The sequence below is a fragment of the Podarcis raffonei genome, chromosome 11 (genome assembly GCF_027172205.1).
Source record: "Podarcis raffonei isolate rPodRaf1 chromosome 11, rPodRaf1.pri, whole genome shotgun sequence".
NCBI lineage: Eukaryota > Metazoa > Chordata > Lepidosauria > Squamata > Lacertidae > Podarcis > Podarcis raffonei.
Genome location: NC_070612.1, coordinates 62,577,303 through 62,595,908, shown reverse-complemented (window position 1 = coordinate 62,595,908; position 18,606 = coordinate 62,577,303). Strand labels below are relative to the sequence as shown.

At 41.0% G+C, this 18,606-nt stretch overlaps 1 protein-coding gene across 4 annotated transcripts in view; it reads left to right on the top strand.

Moving 5' to 3' along the window:
* Nucleotides 1-18,606, top strand: part of PCSK5 (proprotein convertase subtilisin/kexin type 5) — a 226,911-nt gene that overhangs the window by 10,674 nt on the left and 197,631 nt on the right. For all 4 annotated transcript variants that reach the window (XM_053408620.1, XM_053408618.1, XM_053408619.1 and 1 more), the window contains exon 2: nt 11,130-11,234. In XM_053408620.1, the coding sequence (XP_053264595.1) occupies nt 11,130-11,234 (105 nt within the window). The remainder of the gene's footprint in view (nt 1-11,129; nt 11,235-18,606) is intronic.

The window sequence follows — 18,606 nt, the reverse complement described above, 5'->3', positions numbered from 1 at the left end:
CTAATGCCCATGCACCATTCCCTGTTGTCCCAGATTTGACAAGATTAATGTTAAATTGTGTCACTGTTGCAGATTATTGTGGGAAATTTACAATGTTCTGCAAAATATAAATGTGCTTATTTAGATGTGTGCTCTTGTATTATGCATGAAGAGCTGTCAGATATTACTTCTGACAACATTGGTTGAAAGGGATGGAAATACTTTCCCTTTAACTAATAATACAATTCTGTTCAGTTCAGGTATCCTTCAAAGTCTCTCAGTTAGGATTATTTGTATTTTTGTCTCTAGGATCTGCCATGGCCAGCAGCTGAGGCATTTAACTACGCAGATGTATTGGAGGGTATAATAACTTTTAAAGTTAAAAATGCTGTTGAAAAGCTGAGCCCAACTCCTGCCACCATTTCCTTATGATGATATCTGGATAGTTAGGAAAAGAAGCTGTCATGTCATGTTGGTGCTCAGTTGGTACAGCAGGTAGATACTTAATCACAGGGTCCTGAGTTCCAAGTCCCGTGTTGAGCAAAAAGATTCCTGCATTGCAGGAGGTTGAGCTAGATAATCCTTGTGGTCCCTTCCAACCCTACAATTTTGTGATCCGTCTCACTCAACGTTGTCTGCATTGGCTGGCAATGATTCTCCAAAGTTTCAGGCAGGGTCAACCCTCTCTGGAGATGCCAGGCTTTGACCTGCAAACTTCCACAAATACAGCTGGTTCTTTCCAACATGGAACAATGGCCTTGCCCTTTCTTTGCTTACAACCCTAATGTCTTCTCACTCAGGACCACAGGTAACTGCAGGGGTTGGTGTAGGACTGAAGCTCTAGCTCCTGCACCTCTTCTATGAAATGCTCTCTCTACCAGAGGTATGTACTTCTTTAGGCTTGACACTAGACAGCATTCCTAAAGATGTGATCTGAACATAGTTTCTCACTATGTTATCTTCTTTGGGGTTTTTTGGATCTGAACTATAAAATGGTGATTTTCTTGAGTCAAAATGAGAGTACCCCTAAACATATATATTTTTAAGAAAAAACGCACTGGGAGGAAGTATATCCTAAAAATGCAATCTCCTGAAGAGAGTTCAAATAAATGCTGCAACAGCAACAATACCATGGTACAGTTTGTGGGGGCAGGGGGAAGCAAGAGATTTGAATGCAGCCATGAAAATTACAGTATAATGATGTATCATCTTAAGTCCTGTGGCTTCCCCCATTTCCTGTAAACACAGCTTTGTGCCAGAAATACATTTGTGCTTTTATACTAAAACATTCCTGATAAGTTGCATACGGGAGAACAGCTTTGTCAAGGACCGCAGCCCTGATGCCCACTGTGACCCTGAACAAATCATAGTTGATCAGGATTCAGCACATTTGCTTCCTCCAAAGTCAGATTATCTCCAAGGCTAATGTTTAAAATGTAGAACAGTACAGTATTTATGCCCATTTTTAGGCATGTATTTTCATAGGGGCTAACCAATTTGTATGTTTCTGTTAACAGTCTAATAATACAGGGAACAGTACCAGTAAGTGCTTGGGGAGGCCTATACTCTCATCAACACTCACATCTGCTTCACAGCAGTACTGGCTGCAGAATTTGAAGGCCTTCATGCAATGCACCCTTAGTGGGCCGCATCAGCCTATGATAGTTTAGCTATGTGCCAGTCATGCTGCTCCAGTCCTCCCTCTCCCCCCAGCACCTTGCACACTCCTCCACTTTCCCAAGTCCACAGCATGCTGCATGAAACTAAAAGGTGAAGGGTGCTCTTATTTCGTTACCCCCTCCAACACAGCAAGACCCAGAGAACTGAGGGAGAGGCAGAATGTAGGTCTTTTCTTTCACTTCCCTGCAGGCTTTGGAGGGGGAAAAAATGGAACTAATGGAACTTACTCCCTAGTAAGTATGTTTAGGATTACAGCCAAACTATTTTTGAGTGACGGTAGACTCAGCTATACAACTGCAAATAAAAGGTTTTAAATGTGTTGTAAAGTGCAGTATACAAATGTGACACTAGATGGCAAAAGAGAGCTATGCCAAAATCAATGTGTTTTTTTTATTTTTAAAAAAAGCATTTTCGGTGCTTTTTTATATGTGTGTAGATTCCACCAATGTTGTAAACAATATTTAAATAAAATTCACTTGATATTAGTTCCTGGATGAGACAATAGCCCCCCCTAAACAATTTCTGCAGAATTGATGGTTGAAGAAACAAGGCTGAATATTTCATTCCTGCAGTGGTTGGCATCCGACTGTCTCAAGAGACAATGCCTCCATTGGGAGTGAAGTCAAATGCTGTGTTAGCAGTGCTAAAGTGACTGGGTCCCTGAGGAGCAAGCCTGGCCAGTGTGTATGGAGGTCCTGCGCTGCTCAGGCGACAGGACCCCACTCTCGGCCTTGTTGACACTGACGTGCTTCTGGAAGCTGCCACCAGAAGTGTGCTTCTAGAAGTACACAGCCAGATTCTGGAGGTGCGGCTGCCGTGACGGCTTGCCAGGCCTCGCTGCAGTGGCAGGAGGCGGTGAAGAAGCAGCAGCGGCCTGCCAGGTCTTGTGGGAGGCGACAGAAAAAGTGGCAGTGGCCTTGCAGGCCTCGAAGGCCTCTTGGCAGCCTTGGATAGGCGGGGGAGGCAGAGAGAGAGAGAGCCAGCAAAGGTCAGGCAGCGGGATTGGGGCAGAAAATGTTGGCCTGCGTGCCTTTGGCACCAGGCTGGGTTCCGGAGGTGCTGGAAGGAGGCTTACAAGGCAAGTCCCAACTATCTTAGGGACTCCACTCAGAACTTGTGCAGGATTTACTGCTTCGCCTTTTCTTCTCCCTGCAATGGCATAGACTTTATAAATGGTTCTTGGATTGTTGAAATAAATGCTATGTATATTATTACTGATATATCAAACTGTAGAATGGTGTTTACCATTTTCAATGCTTTGTTAAACTTTTTTTTTTTTTTACAGATAGGCACATGGGGCAGACTTTGATTCAGTAGAAAGTCTAACAAGGCTGTTAAAGTTTTACTGCTGTGACAGTTGATGCTGATAAAATAAATGGATGAGATGGTGTGATGGATATTTAATACCTCAACAGATCACTTAGTGAATGAAACTCACCCCCAATAATACCCAGGGGTTGGAGCGTTATTATTTCACAGTAAACTATATTGGAGTTGATGATAGGGAATTACTTAATCAACCTTGATGCTGCAGTCAGTAAAATGAAAACATTGCAATTATCCTGACCAGTCATTTCTGCCTTTTGATTTGTAAGGCGAAGTACAATGTTAAAAGGCTTATTGGTTGTTGTGTTATTAAGTGTACTATGGAAACAATATAACTGTTGTAGGTTACTGTATTAATTGCTTTGATGTACTGTATGCTCTTTTGGCATAAATGCAAATCTGTAGTTTACACTAAACAGACACGCCTTGTTCCAAAACTCATCAATATCTCAAATTATTTATTTTCTCTAAGGCTGATTTCCTTTGCTCATATCAGTTTAATTGCATTGAGTTTACATCTGGTTCACATGAAATTAGATCAGAGTAGATACAGCATTTGCTTAACTGATAAACTAATAATCAGTGTGAAGAAGACTGAGCAATTTACATAGCTTACTCTGAATAGGGAATCAATTTTATTATTTGGTAGCTCAAGGAGATGAACAAAAATAAGGGAAGCCAAAAAGTGCAAGTAGATTAATAGGTACCATCTAGTGGGAAGGTAAACAGCATTTCCGTGTGCTGCTCTGGTTCTGGTGTTCCGTTGTGTCAGAAGCGGCTTAGTCATGCTGGACACATGACCCGGAAAAACTGTCTGCGGACAAACGTCGGCTCCCCCAGAGTCCTCTGCGACTGGACTTAACTGCCAGGCAGTGGCGGAGTTTCATGCTCCGGCAAGGGGGGGTGGCGGAAAGCAGACGGGGGTGGTGCTGGCGCGCGTTCTGGGGGCATGGCATGCCACTTGCAGGGGCATAGTGCCTAGGGTGGGAAGGGGGGGCAGCCGTGATGGCACCCTACCAGGATCGCGCTGCCGGGGGCGGTGCACTCCCCCCCCCACTCCTCTTCCTCCTCCAGTGCTGTCAGGGGTCCTTTACCTTTACCTCTTTAAAGGAAGTTCTCAGAAGGCAAACCAGTATCTGGTCCAAATGCAGTATGATGGCAGCTTTTCCATGTACTTAAATGTGTTGAAAATGGGGGATCTAGTCTAGTTGTGACATGTCACAACTTATGGTGAGTTAGAGGAGGACTTTGTAGACAAACGTCCCTTGCAGATATGATGGGTTGATCTGCTGTTAGTGTTCTACCAGCTAGTAAATACTTACCTGTTCACATAGGCCTAACTAGGCGCTGATCCTTAGTACTGATTCTACAGAATTCTGGATTCCAGTTTTCATATTTTATTGTATCTGCTTTATTTTGTAAACCACCTTGTTGTTGTTATTATTATTTTGTAATGAAAGGCTGGTATGTAAATAATAAAATAAACTAGCAGAAAAGCACCTGGAGGAGAGAGATCTGGGGAGAGCTAAGCTGTAGATAAGGGGCACAGGTGGCGCTGTGGTCTAAACTACTGAGCCTCTTGGGCTTGCTGATCAGAAGGTCAGCGGTTCGAATCCCCACGACAGGGTGAGCTCCCATTGCTCAGTCCCTGCCCCTGCCAACCTAGCAGTTCAAAAGCACATCAGAGTGCAAGTAGATAAATACCTTCCGGCGGGAAGGTAAACGGTGTTTCCGTGCGCTGCTCTGGTTCTCCAGAAGCGGCTTAGTCATGCTGGCCACATGACCTGGAAGTTGTACATCTCCCTCGGCCAATAAAGCAAGATGAGTGCCGCAACCCCAGAGTCGGCCACGACTGGACCTAACATTCAGGGGTCCCTTTACCTTTTAAACTGTAGATAAGGAAATATTTGATTCCCCTCGCCCTTGGCTTTTAAAATTTGATACAAACCCCTTTTCTACCCAAATGGTGCAAGTCTATGTTTATATATACAGAATGGTTAGTCCATCTAGGTCAGTCCTTAGCTCCCTCTATGGAAAATAATAATCCTTAATTATATGTATCCAACTCCTTCTTATTATATGTATCCAACTCCTTCTTCAAGGGCACAGTGGCATACAAAGGAGTATTATCCACATAACTGGCCTGTGTGGTGAATTAAGGCTGAGAGAATATGAGTGACCCAAAGTCATCCAATATGAGCAGGGATTTAAAATGGATTTCTCCATCCATTCCAATATTTCTCCACCACACAATGCTGGATCTCCATTGTTCTTGGAATCTCAAGACTGAAAGCCGATGAGAGGCTAATCTGACTTTTTATTTATAAGGAACACATTTTTTTCGTTTAGTGTGCTGTTAATATTGGTTGACTTCCAGCAACTGAGTTGTTTTGAGCTGTTGCTCAGCAAAAGCTTGAACCTTCTGAGGTGCACAAAGGCTTTTGCAGAGGGTTGAACAAACCATTTTTCCATTAAATGAAGGTTTATGTAAGAGGTTTATGTATGAGTTACTCCTGAAAATCTACAGAATAATTCCCCCTTCACTTTTTATTAACTCACAATGCAAATAAAATATTTTATATTGACATATCAATAGATGAAATATAAAGACTATTCAGAAATTGTAAATAATTTCTCACTATATTTGCACAGTGTATTGATAAATAACATTGCATAAAGATTGCCCACTTTACAAGAAAAAAAGAGAAAGAAATAACAGTGGACATGTCTTGTAGTTACTAAATGTATATATCAACAGATCTCTTTTTGCCATTTCAAAATGTACCAGGGAGAAGGCTGGAATCATTATTGAAGCATATGAATTCTAGGCATGACAGTTATGCCAGATTGCTCTCTGGCAATTTTTAATCTGCTCTTTGAAGGAGTGTCATTTCTCAGTGACATTGCATTTGATGTTTAACTATATGTGCAGATTCAGCATCTTCAAAGTGGAAATGGAAGGGGGCAAAAGATACTGATGTAGCCAACTGAAAATCATATTTAGAAGCTTACTAAGCAGTATGTCCTTGTTTTAGACCAATTGCTTTGATTCAAAGAGATAGTGTTTCAAACACAGAGCTCCACTGCAGGACATGAAGAAATCCTAGCATTTGCCATATGTTCATTAAGATGAGAGGTGAATATTTATTTCACAGTTGCTTGAAACAATCTTATTTTATGCATCTGCAGTAGAAAGGAGTAATGTAAATGTTGCAGTGAAATTGTGTGAGCTCACAGATGTAGAAAGGCACAAACTCATCATTGGTGGAATTGTAAACAAATGGTCTAATTTTTAACCATACCTCCTTTGCATTTAAGGAGGACTAAGATTACAGAAGTATCAATATTTTATCTTGGTAAATATTATTTTCCATTTTTCCTTGCATACATTCTAAATATAGCAATCCAAAACAAGGGCAATACCCAGAGAGAGAGAGAGAGAGAGAGAGAGAGAGAGAAATTGGAATAATCAGATGATCAGAAGCACAGAGGAAGTTTTTTGAGATGACGTTAAAGTGAGAATAATCCATTCTTAAAAACATCTCTATAGAAATATCATCAAATTGTATGTTGCCCAAGGAAAACAGGTTTTTAAAAAACCTGTTTAACTGTAAGCACCACTTTCAGTCACTCAGAGGTTTAGTCAGTTTCTGAATATATTTTCCTAGTCGTATATGCAGTGTGTTTTTGCTGTTATTGAGCTTCTCAGGGTAACTAAGGTTTTTTAAAATATAAAAAATCAGTAAGCTAGATAAAGATGTCAGTGTTGCTATATTTAAAATCGATACTGTACTTGACTAAGGGAGGTGGCTGGCTGATGTGTGATAAAGTCACAGCAGAATGCAGTAGGTAGAAGAATCTCTAAGTGTCTCTGACTGAGCTGTTGCTCAGAGTTTAGATGAGAGATAGGTAAGGCAGACTTAAGAGATAATACAGTGTATGTGAAACTGCCTTTGAAGACTTCTTAGAAACTTATGTTCATACAGAACACTGCTGCCAGGTTACTACCTGGAGCTGACCAAAGGGAAAACAACCCCATCAGTTCTACACGACTAAATTGGTTGCCAGTTCTTCCCTGAGCACAATTCAAAGTGCTGGTCCTTACCTTTAAAGTTTTGGGATTCAGATATCAAAAAGACCACTTGAGCTTGTTGAGGTTGCTGCCAGAGGCGCTTCTCTGAATTCCCCTGCCTTCTGAAGTGAGGTGAGGGTGGTGGTGACAAGAGAAGGCCCTTGCAGCTGTGACGCTCTCCGTATGGAATGCCCCCAGGTGCATTTTCAGTGTGGCTTTAATGTGAAAAGGTCGGGGGCAGGGGCGGGCTGCTGCCTTTTATTCCTCTGCTTGGGGTTTATTGTTCTGCTCTGTTAATCCATATGCTTTTATTTTATTTTATTATGACTGTTGTGCCCTGCCCTGAGAGTTTTGTTAAATTTAAGGAGAGTATTAAAAAAATCAATACACAGGAAGAAGAGAAGTGAAAAAAGTAAGAGGTTCACAAGAGAGAGAGAGAGAGAGAGAGAGAGAGGGAGAGGGAGAGGGAGGGAGATCAGCAAGGAGGACTGGAACCAGGGCCTGAGGTTGTGTACATGGCCAGCTTAAAATGCAGCTAAGTTGCTCTTTTTCTCAATTCAGATCGAAGTTGGCTTGGGGAAAAATGCAGTATTTTGTATATTAAAAAATGACAAGAGAGATACAAAATAGATATGGATTGTGACTAATGTGTGTATACCACTTCCCAAACCATCCATGGAAGTGCACTTGATGCAGAGTAAATGAAAGTGTGTACATAGCTTTAGGAAAGCATGGGGTCCATAGTAATAAGAAGGTAAAAAGCTGGAGAAGAGAAGGCGAACCTGACAAGAGAGAATGACAGAGAAGAGAGGTGTGTATGGCCAAGAGCAGCCAAGCTGCAGAATGCTGAAATTCTTCTAATATTTGGATGCAGGCTTCAAGTACCCAAGTAGTAGTTTGCAAATTGAGTTTAAACAGTTACAACGGTCTATCAACATAATCATTAATTAGCTACGCACACATTCAGACAAAGTTAAGAGATGCAGGGAACATATGGCCCATCTAGCCTTTTGAGCAAATTACTCAAGGAATATGTAGCTGTTAAGGCTGCAATCATAAATCTAAGTTCAATATTATCATTCTTTTTGTTAAGAATAGTGCACCCAACAGCAGCCAGTAAGGTGGCATGGGTGGGGCACCTTGCTCTCCTGGCCTCCCCACAGAGTGGGTCTCTAATGTTTACCAAGAGGAAAATGGGAGGGGTAAGGGGGCAGGTGAGGGGTGGGGAACTTAGCCTGGTGCAGCGCAAAGAGACAGAGTCACCCTGCCTCTGCCCCTCCCACTGCCACATGCTGCACTGAGCCAAGATCCCTGCACTCCACCCCTCCCCATCTGTGTCTTCCGCCCCCTCAATATTTGTTTGAAGGGGGCTCAGCCCCCCCCCAAATATTGAGGGGACCTGGTGCAATGTTGCGGAAGGCTGCGCCAGCCTGCGTGGTATCTGCAGACTGTGGGGACTGGCACAGCCTAACAGAAGGCTGCACTGGCCTGCACATGTCAAGAGATGTGTGACATCACCTGCCACATGCATGCCGTGTCACCCACGTGCCATGCGCTGCCCCCTAAAAAAATAAATGTTGGGGGCAGCCTGGTGTCACTGCAGTATATACATTAGTTCTGAGCACCAGAGTTGTCTGTTTCTTCTTTGAGTATTGCTGCATTGTACATAAGTAATTCCATATTGAACTACACCAGAACAACATACTGTATTCTTAAATCAGCAGCAGGCAGTTAAAACACTGAACGGCCTGGATAAAACTTTCAGTTCCTTTTCTTTTTATGAAAATGCATTTTGTTTTGTATGCACCAAGTAATGGATTTGAAAAAGAATTTAATTTCTTTCTCTAATATTATAGCTTTACAATAACTCCAGTCATTGGGGTGGAGTAAAGGTTCCTCATTAAAAAGTAGAACCTCTTTGATCTGTGTTAATTAAAGAGAGGCACATAATAGATGAAATTACATTGAATATTTTGGCTTAATAACTACAGTATGTGGAAGCTCCCCACACAATTGAAAACCCTAAATTACTTGGGGAGCCTTCAAGAGTAGAAGAAGCTCCTTGCTTCAGACCTTTGCTCTCAATTTCACTGAGGGCTGTTAACGCAATAAAGAGGATCCTGTGAGCAGGTAGTTCATGACAGCACACTCTTGCTCCTAGGGGACCAGATTCAATTAACCCAGCATGCTAGTGGAACCTAGCACAAGGGTTTCTACTAGTGCAATGGGGCTCCTCGCTCTCCTCCCCCCGTGCTGCCCCCAGATCCTCTCTGGAGGGTCAAGAGAGGGAGGATGAGAGGAGAAATGCTTGCAGTGACTGAATGATCAGGAGAGTGTGACGTTGAATTCCTACCCTTGCTTTTGGTTATGTGTGAGGAGCATGAACTCCTGAATGGGGCTTTTGTCAGTGCTGAGCCTATAAGCACAAATCCTTTGCTTGATTGTTGTGAGTTATTGTGCCTAGGTGCCCACAGACAATGTCTTGTTAGGTAGCCAATTGAAGTGAAACCTATATTGCTTATTGCTATAAGATTAGATAGTTGTATGACTTGATATTTATGATGGTATAAGAGAGCACTTCCTTTTCAATAGTTTTTTCTAATAGGATCACCTACAAAGATTGGTTAGGAGAACCACTACTGGATAGCAGGTAGTCACACATTGCTATCTCTTTGCAAGCTTTATAGCACCAACTGTGCTGTCATAACTGTCAGACATCTCTGTGACATGGACAGCATACAATGCTGGCAACACCTACCTGCTGCCTGCAATTCTTCCCCATCCTCCAGTGTGTTAAGTCTTTTGGTAAACTGGACTGGACTGCAAAAGGAGTTCAGTTTAAATATCAAAAATTATGCCAAACCTGTGCGTGAAGAAAATGAGGAAGAAATGGTTTGGTTTCTGCATATAGTGAATACTTTGGAATGAAGATATGAAACCTGCCTCTGCAGGGAGAGAATTCACAGAGAGCATTTCTCCTGGGCTGCCACCACCTGAACATGTAAAAATGATGGAAGAGGATTCCTACTGCCGATCTTAACACAAGAGAGTTTCTGTAGGGAAGGGGGTGGTCTTTCAAATGCCATTTAGGGCTTTAAACACTAATGTGGACATATTTAATTCAGCTGGAAAATGAATTGGCAACCAACACAACTGTTTTAAAGCAGGGGTTATGTAAGTTTGAAATGGAGGCTTTCAAACCCCCGAGGCTTGTCTTTTAACCTCATGCTTTGTAAAGGTCTGAATATTTATAATGCTGGAATTGTCAGTGGTATTCTTATTTTTTAAATTATATCTAAAGTGAATCTATAATTTTAAAAAAATGTTCATTTAAAAAGATAGTTGTGTGCTGGTTTTCTAATTTTTAATAAAAGGAATAATCTAAAGTTCTAATAGAATTTATTCCTTGTGATACTTCAGATGGATTTTGTTTTGTGAACTAATGATATAAAAAGCTGAATATAGTACCTTTTACAATAAATTTCCTTGAGCGTACTGGATAGCAATACAGCATAATGATTAGAGTGTTGTACTATGACCTGGGAGACTGGGGCTTGATCCTTACTCAGCCATGCAGCTCATGGGGTCACCCTGCTAAGAGATTTCTTACTACCTCACCATTTCTTAGCCTAACCCATCTCCCAGGCTTGTTGTGAAGATGAACTGGGAGGAGGAGAATCATGTACACCACCTTGAGCCCCTTGGAAGAAAAGAGTGTGTGTGAGAGGGAGACTGATTATTTTTATGCTTTTTTGTGAAAATAGTTGGGTGATAATTTGTACAAAATTACTTAAAATGCTGCATATAAATTAGACATTAAAAAAGATAGAGACAGACAGAATAAGCAGTTCAGTTATAATATATGGTTATGCAGCTATGCCTTGAGGACAGTCCATCCATTTCATATCATATGTCCTTTTGAAAGATGAGCGCTGAGGATCAAGTAAAACAGCAGGAAATTGCATAATTTATAGTGCTGGTTTTCTTTAAAAAAAAACAACCCAGACAAACTGTTTTTAATATAGTTAAATCTCCCTCTTTTCTCCCTCTCCACTTTCCCCCTTCTCTACAGATTGGAGCACTGAAGGATTACTACCACTTCTACCATAGTAAAACGATTAAAAGGTCAGTTCTCTCAAGTAGAGGTACTCACAGCTTCATTTCAATGGAACCAAAGGTAAGATAACACAGCTAGCCAGTCATATAAGATGCAAGCACTTACATTTTTAATTTGAAATTTTACACTAGGAGACATTTACCTGGATGGCATCTAAGATTTCAAGAGCTGACATATTATCTGTTCATTGAGCTTCTGCTTCACATTAGGATATAATGAAGACAATATTGTATTATTAACGGATGTGCTGTCCTAAGATGTACAACCTAGTTCATAAGGGACTGGTGTATGTATCTGGTGATCTGTAGATCAACCTTCACTAATTTAAGCAGCCCCAAACTAGTATAATAGTTTCTTGGTATTCTCTTTGCAAGTAGTAGCCCTGTCTTAGAATGAAGAAATATACCTTGTGACAGTAGATGGTTCTGCTATGCAATCTCAATAAACTGCAGGTTGTACAGCAGTTGTTCTGGCTGGGTTACAGCCTTTGGCACAGTGTAGCAGATGTAGGTGCATTGCACCTGTGTTCACTCAGAGGCTGCAGTCTCCTGAAACCATTTCCTTACTTTGGAGTAGTCCAGCTGTTTGGTGAAGCGCTTTGAAATGTAAATGACTTGAGGGGTATTGCATACCAGCCACAAGCAGTTTGTGGATAAGGTTGCTAGATGTCTGCTGTTTTTTCCTAACAAGAGCCTTCTTTAACTGCTTCACAACAGGCAGAAATGCAACACACCAACTTTTCCTAGAATGCAGAAGATGGAAAAGTTGTGCCTCTTTAATTTCTTATTGTTATGCAACTTTACAATGTATGGCTCTTCCATGGGCAAAAGAAAGATGGTACTTATTTGATGAGTTTTTGTTTAATGTATCAGGAACAATTTCAGTTTTTACACTTCTGTTTTTTAATAGTATATTCTGACTTCTGTTGAATTTGTAGATATCTTTTTCCTCTAACATACTTCTCATGATACTTTTCCATTATTATAGCTATGTCAAACTTTGGCCCTCACTTTTTCTTTTTCTTTTAGGCTGGAATGATAGACTTTAATGTGTGGGGAGGGAAAGTGTTGTAAACCTCTTCCAAGCATGCCATTTCCCAAAGGTTGTTCATGGCTGGTAACATCCACTGTGCTTCCCCTCTCAGCTACCTGTTGGCTGCCATTTCCATCACAGCCAATTAAGGAACTTGTACATTTCAGTCCGTGTCTTGATTCTAAGACTTGATATGCCAGTTGCTTGATGTCTTGAAGTACAACATTTACAGATAGCTAACACAACACAGGTGTTATGCTCCTGGGCATAATCACTTAAAGCAATTAGGGGCGGGGGTTGATTGCTGGGCTTCGGGAAGTTGGCAGGAGAACTCTGACAGGGTCCCAAAGTCCTCCCACCTGCTTCTCAGAGCACAGCAAGCAGCCCTCCTGCTTTGGAAAGGTACATGCTACCTGCCAGATAGCTTGCAGTAGTAATGTGGCACCATCTTTGTCACAAGTACAAATCCTAGAGTATATGCATGTTATTAGACCATGGAAGTGGAGGAAACCCACACCAAGAACTGTTATAAGACAGTCTCATTTCTCTGGCAAGAGATAAGCAATTGTTGGTCATTTGTTGCATGTGATCCAATTTATTTGCATTTCACAGAATATCTTAATGTTTAACCACATGGCTAATTTGGCAGCAATGTATGGAAAATTAGCGCATTGTAAACTCTTCTTTCTATTTTGTTTTTTTGTTTATCTTTCTATTAATTGTTGTGTTTTCATTCTGTTCATTAAACAAGCTAGAATTTCATATTAGAATTGCCATTTGAAAGACTTGGTTTTACTAACAACATAGGATTACTGATGGAAATGAACATAAATGTTCACTGGCGAACTGAGATCTTACCTTGTTATAAAAGCCATGTTTGACTTCTTGCATTTATAGCTCGCCTTCTTCATAATTATCCTGACTGTCAGCAAATGGCTCAAAAGATTCAGCCTTCATATTCTTAATTGTGCATGCATTTGTTTAAATGGCATATCAGAATATTTTCTCTCCCTCGCTCTTTCCTAAGCCCTTTGTGAGGTTCCATTAGTCTGACAATCTCATTGTAGATTGCTGAACAAGAAAGATTCATCTACAACTTTACAATGATTCACTTCCTAATCAGTGTGACAAATAGATTAGGATGTGAAATGTAGTCAATAAGATTGCACTCATTCCTTTCCTTTTACTTAAACTGTTCATTAGACTGGCTGTAAGGATGGACTATCACTTTGAGATTGTATAAATACACTGTGCTGAAGCAAGTTGTGGAAAAAAGTAGTAATATCCATTGTCCACTTTATCCTGTTATCAGAAACCTAAGCTACAAAAAACAGGCAGGTGTCATGTTCCAACAAGTTGCAGTGTTGATAGCACTTGTCTTGAAGGCAGATTAAGGTCTTTGGATTTTTACGTTGAAGGAAAGCTGGTTATTGTTCCATTAACTTGCAAGAGATGTAACACAACCTGATGAAATCTAAACATTTAATAGCATTGATCTTGCAGAGGACATAGGTGTGTGTGTGTGTGTGTGTGTGTGTGTGTGTGTGTGTGTGTGTTTACTGTGATATATTTGGTTCCACTATGCCTCATTAACTATAGTCCTTAACTAGAAGTATTCCATGCATCCCACATAATGTTTAAAAGACTCAGCCCATGCAGATGCTGCAAAACTGCTGCTTGAGTCATGCATACAGGGCAGCATACAGGCTAACAGCCTTTATATATTATGCCAGACATATGGATCACCCATATGAAGAACTGCATTTTTGTTAAACATGGCCTCAGCCTGCCTCAGGTCCTCCCAGGGGAGGCTGGGGTGAAGCCAGGGCACATGTAATTAGAAGAGAGAGATTTTGCATCTCAAAGAGCAAGGATGGGTCCAGTCTGATGGTCCAGTCAAGTTCTAGTGGTAAGTCATATCCGGGGGCAGAAACTTGAAGTGCCTTCTGTGGCCTCCAAATCTGCCTCTGAACCTCATGGAGCATCAGGGCCAGAGAACGTGATACTGCCATAATTTCAAGTGGGAGAATTATGCATATAAAGGCAGATATTTTGAAGCTAAACTAGCACTGTCACTCCATATCATTCTGAAGATAATTTCGAATCCCAGCTGACCTCAAGCTGCAGATAGGGGCGTATAAGAGGGGACAGGGGGGACGGTCCACCCTGGGTGCCATCATGAGGTGGGGTGACATGCTGGCTGAATCCAAACCCCCTTTTGCACAAATAAACGCTGGTGGGACCCATAGAATCCTGTTTGCCCTTTTAAGTGTCACCCTTTTAAGGAGGCTCTGCCCCTAGAGGCTGCTCCCAGGAGCGATGTGAGCCATTCCCAAGCCTCACCTCGCCAGCTCCAGAGCCCCCGGAACCTCCCAGCGGCTTTGGAGGGCAGCGATTCCTCCATCCAGCCTCGCGCACCTGTGCACCAAAGCAGCGGAGGAGGAGGAGCAGCTGCTGCTGCTGCTGCTGCTGCTTGGTGCTTGGTGCTTGGTGCTTTACTTTATATTCACTTGCTAAGTACTGAAGATCAATGAACACAAGGTGCAGCTGCTGTATAGAGTGACATTAACAATCACAAGGTGGTTCTATAATTAGGCGAGGCATAGGCAAATTTGGCCCTCCAGATGTTTTGGGACTACAATTCCCACCATCCCTGACCACTGGTCCTGTTAGCTAGGGATTATGGGAGTTGTAGTTCCAAAACATCTGGAGGGCTGAGTTTTCCTAGGCCTGCATTAGGCAGATAGGCTTGAAGCTGCTCTATCTCCTTGCAGAGGAAGCAGTCCTAGGTTAGAAGTGAGTAGTTGCAAAGTAGCTTTCTGACATTTTTGAGTAAGACCTGTTTGTATAACTCCCGCTATTTCCATAGATGATATTTTTATTAGAGGCTTATGTGAATTGCTGAAACAGGTACACAGCCTAAAAGGGAAATACAAATATATGTATATATTGCCATTTTTAGGGCAATTTCCTGTTTGCTTTGAGCCTTAATTCAAATCTCTGAATAGTTATTCTAAAATTCAGTTTACATTGCTAGACATCATGTGAGAGGAGTTTTTCAAAACAAAAATTAATCAAGAGTTGTCTTACGTCCACTATGAGTCAAGCTCGGCTCTCTGGCTTGGCCATTTTGTCAACTGAAAACAAAGTAGCGAAAGGAATTGATTTTGATGATGTGATTTCAAAATTTGCAGAGAACAAAGTTAGGAAAAAAATGTTTTAAGTGCTTATGTTCACAATGTTAAGTAAATAAACCAGAAAATAACCCTTGCAACTGTAAGTACACTATCTTATTTTTCCTTCTTTTAATAATTTCAATGTGTGTGGGGGGGGGGGGTGTGACAAGAAATTTCCTGCTCTGGGTATCACCTGACCTTGCTACGCCACTGGCTGCAGATAATGCTATAAAGGGCTGACGGGAGGGAGGGAGCCTCAGCAAAACCTACACAGGAGAGTGTAACTGCTCCCTAAAGCAACCATTCTTTCACTTAGGGAAAGTAAAGAGATTGCAGATTACTATTCTGAATTAGAAGACCCTGACATGAGCAGTTAATGCGATGAAGAAGGGACAGAGCCCTACATGAGTGAAATGATAACGAGGGAGAAGAAAAGGAAACAAGTAGTGCCTGCCCATCTTAGCAACTCTTCTTTTTATTAAATCAAGGAAATCAGTTCTCCTGTCATTGCCCTTCTCTTACCATGTACAACACTGCTACTCTTGAATTTCACATATTGGCAGAAATGCTGGATTATATTGAGTAGGCCCTAGAGGGGAATGTGGGATGAAAGACTCACCTGAATGAGTCATGGGATAATACAGCATGACTCTAGAGAAGCACAGACACAGCCATATTTTCATAAACCCATTTATGCTGTATCGTGTAGCCCTTTGTAATTAATTTATATGCATTCAACAGCTTCCTTTGCTCAAACACTGCTGTTTCCTTTTTTGCCCAGAATGTTTGGTGTGAAGCAAATAGCAGGTGTTCATGATGTGCATTGGCAATTGTACATAATCTGTATGTGAGTAGCTAGAAGAATCCCAGGCAGGAAATGGAAAAGTGGATAAAGGGGGGCACACCAGCTCACAATGGGGACAATTTAAAGTCATCTTAAAATCAGAGCATTTGAGATGAGAGTTATGCATTTCAGTATAAAGCATTTACTTATAAATGTTAAGTGCATGGAAATTATTTTATTATTTTTCATCTTGTCTTGGTACATATGTAGAATAATGTGGTGAAATTATTTGAAAAACAGCAGTTGAAGGCTTTCACATTTCAATATGAGACAGAATATTACAGAGACTCAGAATTACTCAAGGCTTATTTAGAGAGTTCAACAGGACCAGGTCCTAAAGGAATGGAGGGAGGGAGGGGGGAGATTGCTGTCAGCTCCACTCTGGGAGATGTTAGGAGACTTTATTCAGTTTATGTTGCCAGCAAAGGAAAGACGGCAAGTGGCTAATCTAGCTGACAGGCTGGTGTGTTTCAGGTTGATCTCGAAAAGGAATAAATGGAGAAATAGTTGTTTTGTATCATAAGGGGCAATAATTTGGGGAAAAAGAAAAGCTAATTTACAGAGCTGGCTGACATAAGATCCTATAGCAGAGGTGAGAGAGCAGGGGAACATGTTGGAAAGAAATTATGCAGAATGCAGTAGGAATGTGAAAAGAGCAAAGGGCTAGTTTTATAGAGGTCCAACAGTCTCTGAATTCAGAATTTGCATAACAACTTGAAATAAAGGCATGTGTCTGCCTTTTAATACTGTATATTTAGAGTTACTTTCATGATTAGGTTATTTAGCTAATTCTAAAAGGAAAGTGCTGGTTGAAACTCTTCCATATGTAAGAAACGTATGTTGAAACTCCTAATATTTTTTCAGTAGTCTGTGGGTTCTGATCCAGAATGAGGACAGTGCATATAAAAAGTGTCCCAACGAACATAAAAGTGGCATCATTATGTATTCTATTCCTGAACATAAGGGGGGAGTTCCCATCATCATGTAGTAAAAATGGTAGTAGCTCTCATGCATGAGAAGAAAATACAGTCGTACCTTGGAAGTCGAATAGAATCTGTTCCAGAGGTCCCTTTGACTTCCAAAACATTTGTAAACCAAAGCGTGGCTTCTGATTGGCTGGAAGCTGCAGAAGCCCCTTTGGATGTTCAGCTTCCAAAAATACCATATTGGCCTGAATATAAGCCACACCCGCTAATAAGCCATACCTTTAAAATTCTTGGGGGGGGGGGAGAAAAAAAGACAATACCCGAATATAAGCCGCTCCCTTAAAATTGGGTTACAGGCTGAAAATTGCTGCGGTTGGTAGAATTGTAACTCTGAGCCAATTTAAGCCTTTGATCTTGCAAGCCCACAAAAAGTACCATACAATTGCTAAAATCGCAAATTGCTATTCAATTGCTACAATTCCGCAGACACTTATACCCACAAATTTACTTCATTTTCTACCTCTTTTTGCCTTTTATCACATTATCATAAAGATTCCAAATATGGTAAAAACTTAGAAAAATGCTGCTTTGATTAAAAAGGTCAGAATCAAATACACATTTATACATCACCCATGGTGGTTTTAATCCAGAAAACATGAACACCAGAAGAGTCCTGCTCAATTTCAATAGAAAAATTATGGAACAGAAATAGCACAGACCTAGTCATGTGTATTCAGAAGTACCTCTGGGTTCAATGGAACTTACTTTCATATAAGTGTGTAGGAGTACAGCCTAAGCAGTACAGTGGAACCTCAGGTTACAGACGCTTCAGGTTACAGACGCTTCAGGTTACAGACTCCGCTAACCCAGAAATAGTACATCAGGTTAAGAACTTTGCTTCAGGATGAGAACAGAAATCATGCTCCGGCAGCGGGAGGCCCCATTAGCTAAAGTGGTGCTTCAGGTTAAGAACAGTTTCAGTTTAAGAACGGACCTCCAGAACGAATTAAGTACTTAATCCAAGGTACCACTGTATATAAAATGCTCTCAAGTTTTGTTAAGACATGTGGTATCTAAAACCATGACATGAAATATTGGGGCTTAATAATATTAATATTGGGGCCATCAAACAAATATTCAACTTATTTTGACCATAGTGCACCTTGGATTGCTTCTACTGTATATTAAAAACATTTTGTTGTTGTTGTTGTTGTTATTATTATTTAGCTTAGGGACTACTCTTTCATTCTCTTGTTCATTTCTATGTCTAAGTTACTTCAAGCCAGGGATGCCGTATTTTGAAGAGCAAAAAAGAGGACACATTTGCCAACTTCTACTTTTAACTGTGGATCACTATGACAACTCTCATTTCAAATACCCCTACTACATGGGCATAGCCAGGATTTTTGTTGGGAGGGGGCAGAACCACAGTTAGTTGAGTATTTTTATTGATT